The sequence below is a fragment of the Pseudoliparis swirei genome, chromosome 22, assembly GCF_029220125.1.
Source record: "Pseudoliparis swirei isolate HS2019 ecotype Mariana Trench chromosome 22, NWPU_hadal_v1, whole genome shotgun sequence".
In the NCBI taxonomy this organism is placed as follows: Eukaryota; Metazoa; Chordata; class Actinopteri; order Perciformes; family Liparidae; genus Pseudoliparis; species Pseudoliparis swirei.
The window spans coordinates 3122237-3127408 of record NC_079409.1 but is presented as its reverse complement, the minus strand read 5'-3'; the positions used below and the strand labels follow the sequence as shown (position 1 = coordinate 3127408).

The window sequence follows — 5172 nt, the reverse complement described above, 5'->3', positions numbered from 1 at the left end:
CAGATCTTTACCTCCATAGAAACATAGACGGCATACAGGAAGTGGATGTAGTCAGCACGTCGCCCCCTAGTGGTTAGTGCGCTAACAGTTCTGAGGCCCTGAATTCGTCATAATGGACGGTGTCATCTTGGTTTTTTTGTAACAAAAGAGCAAAATGTTGCAGTTATTTTTCATGAAATAGAAACACACACACTGAAAGGGTTAAAGGTGTAAGAAAAAAACATGAACTATACTCTTGAGACCGGACAAGGTCTCTGGTAGAGACCTGTCAATCACCTTGTAGCCCCGCCCCTAAAGCATACCATTTGAATCTTAATGACCAGAATTTACTAAATGAACATCATGCTGTATTGAAGAAGACTAGAAACTAGATATTGAGATTTAAAAGCACATTTACAATGTTGGCTGATGGAATAAAGACTGAATAATAAAGAGAATAATGAGTGTGAATGATGTCACATAGCGCCCAAGCCCTTTGAAAGAGCAGGAGGCGAGAAGAACGCTCTACAACAGTCGATTTACTATCTTTATTACAGAATAAAAACACAAGCATTAAATCGAATACAAATAAAATACACCTGTTAAGGCAATTTCCATAACTGTAATAACACAAAATTTGACATATTTGTCTTTTGTTAGAGAGGTGTATTAAAAGAAATTTAAAAAGAATTTAATTAATGTGTAATAAACTAATTAAACTGTATCTAAAAAAGCGAAGTGCAGCGCCCCCTGCAGCTACATGGTGGGGTAGCTGATGTGCTGAGCGATGCCACACTGGTTCTTCTTGTTGCGGGACATCCGGATGTAGCCCCGCTCCCCGAAAGAGGCCCCCCAGCTGCAGGCAGAGAGCAGAGACACATGAAGACAGGGAGGAATGAAAAGGTCCGACCCCGTAGGTGTGACCCCGTAGGTCCGACCCCGTAGGTCTGACCTTGTAGGTCTGACCTCGTAGGTCTGACCTCGTAGGTCTGACCTCGTAAGTCCGACCCCGTAGGTCCGACCCCGTAGGTCTGATCCCGTAGATCCGACCCCGTAGGTCTGACCTCGTAGGTCTGACCCCGTAGATCCGACCCCGTAGGTCTGACCTCGTAGGTGTGACCCTGTAGGTCCGACCCCGTAGGTCCGACCCCGTAGGTCTGACCCCGTAGGTCTGACCCCGTAGGTCCGACCTCGTAGGTCCGACCCCGTAGGTCCGACCCCGTAGGTCTGACCCCGTAGGTCCGACCTCGTAGGTCTGACCCCGTAGATCCGACCCCGTAGGTCTGACCTCGTAGGTGTGACCCCGTAGGTCCGACCCCGTAGGTCTGACCCCGTAGGTCCGACCTCGTAGGTCCGACCCCGTAGGTCTGACCCCGTAGGTCCGACCCCGTAGGTCTGACCCCGTAGGTCTGACCTGGTAGGTCCGACCTCGTAGGTCTGACCCCGTAGGTCTGACCCCGTAGGTCTGACCTCGTAGGTCTGACCTCGTAGGTCCGACCTCGTAAGTCCGACCCCGTAGGTCTGACCCCGTAGGTCCGACCCCGTAGGTCTGACCCCGTAGGTCCGACCCCGTAGATCCGACCCCGTAGATCCGACCCCGTAGGTCTGACCCCGTAGGTCTGACCCGGTAGGTCCGACCCCGTAGGTCTGACCCCGTAGGTCTGACCTCGTAGGTCTGACCCCGTAGGTCTGACCCCGTAGGTCTGACCCCGTAGGTCTGACCTCGTAGGTCTGACCTCGTAGGTCTGACCCCGTAGGTCTGACCTCGTAAGTCCGACCCCGTAGGTCTGACCCCGTACGTCTGACCCCGTACGTCTGAACCCGTAGGTCCGTCCCCGTAGATCCGACCCCGTAGGTGTGACCTCGTAGGTCTGACCTCGTAGGTCTGACCCCGTAGGTCGTAGGTGTGTATGTTTGTGTGCATGTTTGTGTGTATGTGTGTGTGTGTGTATGTTTGTGTATCTGTTTGTGTGTATGTGTGTGTGTATGTTTGTGTGTATGTTTGTGTGCATGTTAGTGTGTCTGTTTGTGTTTGTGTATGTATGGGGCAGTGAAACGTGTCCCACCTGTTCTTGACCAGCCAGTAGTCGTCTCCGTTCTGGGCGCCGTAGCCGACCGCCAGCACGCCGTGGTTCGTCTTCTTGGTGCAGTTCGGGTTATCGTACAGTCCTGAAGTGGCAGGTTTCAAAATAAAAAAACAAATCCATCAATTATGTCCAGTATACTTTTTTTAAAATTCCTACGTATTTGTTTGCCCATGCTGTAAATAAATTTAAAAAAGAAGAAGTAAACATTAAGTTGTATTGTTGTAACTTGTATACCTCAGTAGTTTAACTACAAACCCTACAAAATAAAAAAAGGTGAAAATGAATGTTTTGATGGTTCAAATTTAGCTTTTTTGCACTTTTAACTCCATTCAACAGTGATTTCTGGACATGTTTGGAACCTACGCCCCGATTGCAAACACGTCTTCCTGCATTCCCAGACCCATCGGTGAAGCTGTGCAACGTACCGCTCTTGTAGAAGTGGAATTTGCGATGCGAGGCGTCGATCGCCACAGAAAGAGGTCCGATGGTGGCGAGCGCCTCCTTCATGGCGCCCTCGTCTCCTCGGGGCAGGAGGCTGTACCCGGAGCAGTTGGCGACGCGGTGCGCGGCGTTGTAGCGGCACTGCTGTGTCTGAAGCGAGAGGACGGAGCCGGGGGTCAGAGCCCACGATTCACCCCGTGTGAAACTATACCGGGCTAAACGTGATGATCTGACCGACTGTGACGACCACGCACGTGACATCTGAACTTGTTCTTTTGGGCCTTTTAAAAAAAATTCGTAAATAATTAAGAGAAATGCTTATTAAGAGAAACGCTCACATCACCAAGATAAATTGTTGTTTGTTTTGGATGAACTGGAGCCACAACATCTCAGAGGGCCTCCAACACTCCTCTCAAATCGGCTCACCACTGCCCTCCTCCTCCTCCTCCTGCTCCTCCTCCTCCTCCTCCACACAGACGCCGACAACAGCGAAAAACCAGATGAAGCCCGGAGGACATACACGTTGTCCGCTCCGATTAATTTATTGTTGCTCCAAAGAGACATTAACGGCAGACACCAGAGTGAGCCGAGTGTTGCAGCCCGCGGGGTCGCAACTTAACTTCTCGTCCACCCACATCGACGCCTTTCTCGGGGATTTGTTAACCGTAAACCCGAAGCTGGTGCCGGATCTCCTCTACGTCTCCGCTGAAGAAAGAACCCACAAGCCTCAGCTTCCTGATGCATTTGCCCCCCCCCCCCCCCTTCCTGCATAGGTGAAGCACAATGAAGTATTGCAACGTACCTTCTTCAATATACCGAGAACACATCTGGGGTTTCCACACACAAGGGAGCAGTGTGTCTTCTTTATGCACAACACTGCGACACCATATTACACACACTGCTTCCTCTTTTTAAAAGTATGTTCCCCGCTGCACGGAGCCAAAAACAGCAGTTGGAGCCAAAAAACAGCAGTTGGAGCCAAAAAACAGCAGTTGCAACCTTCATCGTGCGGACTGGTGATGTTCGTCATTCCTCAAGTTTCTCATGTTAGTTTTGACTCCCTCTTGGAGGATGAAGGTCTTGCAATCCGATAGAAAGCTTCATATTATATCCATAAAAGTCTTTTGCTGCCCACAACACAACAAACCACAAAGTGCATCTACTACTTTACAACATGAGGTATAGAAGTTATGAGTTTTCACATGTATTACACACTTTCATGTCTGGCGCACTACAGGATCTACTAAGAAATATGCTATTAATGCACATGCTGAACTCCCATTTCTTGAATAAAAATAAAAATTGATTCAAAATATTTTGACATGTCGTGTTGCAAAAAAATCTTTCCCAGTTTTTTCTGTAAAAAGGAACAAATTCCAGGAATTGCTTTATTATATATCGTGCTGCATCATCCAGTGTAACGTCTAATATCTAATGTCTGTTTCACCCCCTAAAAAAACCCTCGATGCATTTCGGAGCCGCCGGATTAAAGCCGCCACTCACCGCTGCTCTGTACGGGTACGCGGCCTCCGAGTCGATGCCCCGGTTGTCGATGACGTACTGGAAGGCTTTGTGTATGTAGCCGCCGTTGCAGCCGTGGTTTCCGTACTTGCCCGAGCAGTCCATCAGGTTTTGGGGGCTGAGGTCCACCAGCTTCCCGGTGGTCTTGGCTAACAGGCCCTCCAGGGCCCCCACGGCGCTGAAGGCCCAGCAGGAGCCACAAGAACCCTGGATTCAAACCGGCGGTGTTAGCACAATGTGTCGGTCAGTTCTATCTAACATGTTGAAATTATTATTTATTATTATTGACATTTCACAGCAAGATCTTAAGACTCGCAAGAAGACAGTCAGTAATTGATGATTATTTAGTGATTTCAGGTCTTCTGTGGATCATTTTGTCGTCAACCACTGACGTGTCTGTGCAGCTAGTACTGTGAGAATAAGCCTGAGCCAACCTTTAAATGCCATATCTTTAAAAAGAATATCCCATTAGACACCAGGGGTGAAATTGTCATAATTACAACATAAATCCTTGAGTTCTAGCCAAAAATGTCAACAAAGAAATGCAAAATGAACACAAAGACACAAAATAACCACAAAGACACTCAAAATAACAACAAATAGATTTTAAACAACTACAAAGACACACAAAACGACACCAAATAGATGCAAAATGACCACGAAGACACACAAAACAACAACACATAGATGCAAAATGATCACAAAGACACACAAAACAACAACAACAAATAGATGCAAAATGACCACAAAGACACAAAACAACAAAGTCTGTGTCTGGCTCCTTTGAGAGGCGGTGTCATCGTCTCGTCATCCATCTATTATCGCAGGGTGTAAAACGAATGAATTATGGATTAAGGTGGAATAAAAGCTGTATCCACATTTTAAACGTTTGCTTCCGGGAGTGATTTTCCTCGGTAACGGGAGCTGAGAGAAGATTCCGAGGGACACAACGGGGCCGATGGATCCCCTGACGGGGCTCCTGAGCTCGGGCTCCTTCACCTGGTCCTTGACGCTGGTGACGCGGCCCTTCTCTCTCCAGTCCACGCTGTCTGGGGCGCCCGCGCCGGATGTGCCCGCGAAGGGAGACGGCGCCCTCTGGAGGTCATCGGGGGGACTGAGCGCGGCGTAAGGCTGAAGGATCTCC

At 48.7% G+C, this 5172-nt stretch overlaps 1 protein-coding gene across 1 annotated transcript in view; it reads right to left on the bottom strand.

Annotated features, from left to right (window-relative positions):
- Positions 1 to 512: 512 nt before the first annotated feature.
- The window catches only part of LOC130187947 (cathepsin S-like), a 9234-nt gene continuing 4574 nt past the window's right edge, over positions 513 to 5172 (bottom strand). Inside the window, exons 4-8 of the mRNA XM_056405948.1 lie at positions 5028 to 5172; positions 4011 to 4235; positions 2492 to 2657; positions 2046 to 2148; positions 513 to 835 (exon numbers count right to left, since the gene is read on the bottom strand). The exon at positions 5028 to 5172 is cut by the window's right edge and continues 8 nt beyond it. Coding sequence (XP_056261923.1) covers positions 736 to 835; positions 2046 to 2148; positions 2492 to 2657; positions 4011 to 4235; positions 5028 to 5172 — 739 coding nt within the window. The 3' untranslated portion in view covers positions 513 to 735. The remainder of the gene's footprint in view (positions 836 to 2045; positions 2149 to 2491; positions 2658 to 4010; positions 4236 to 5027) is intronic.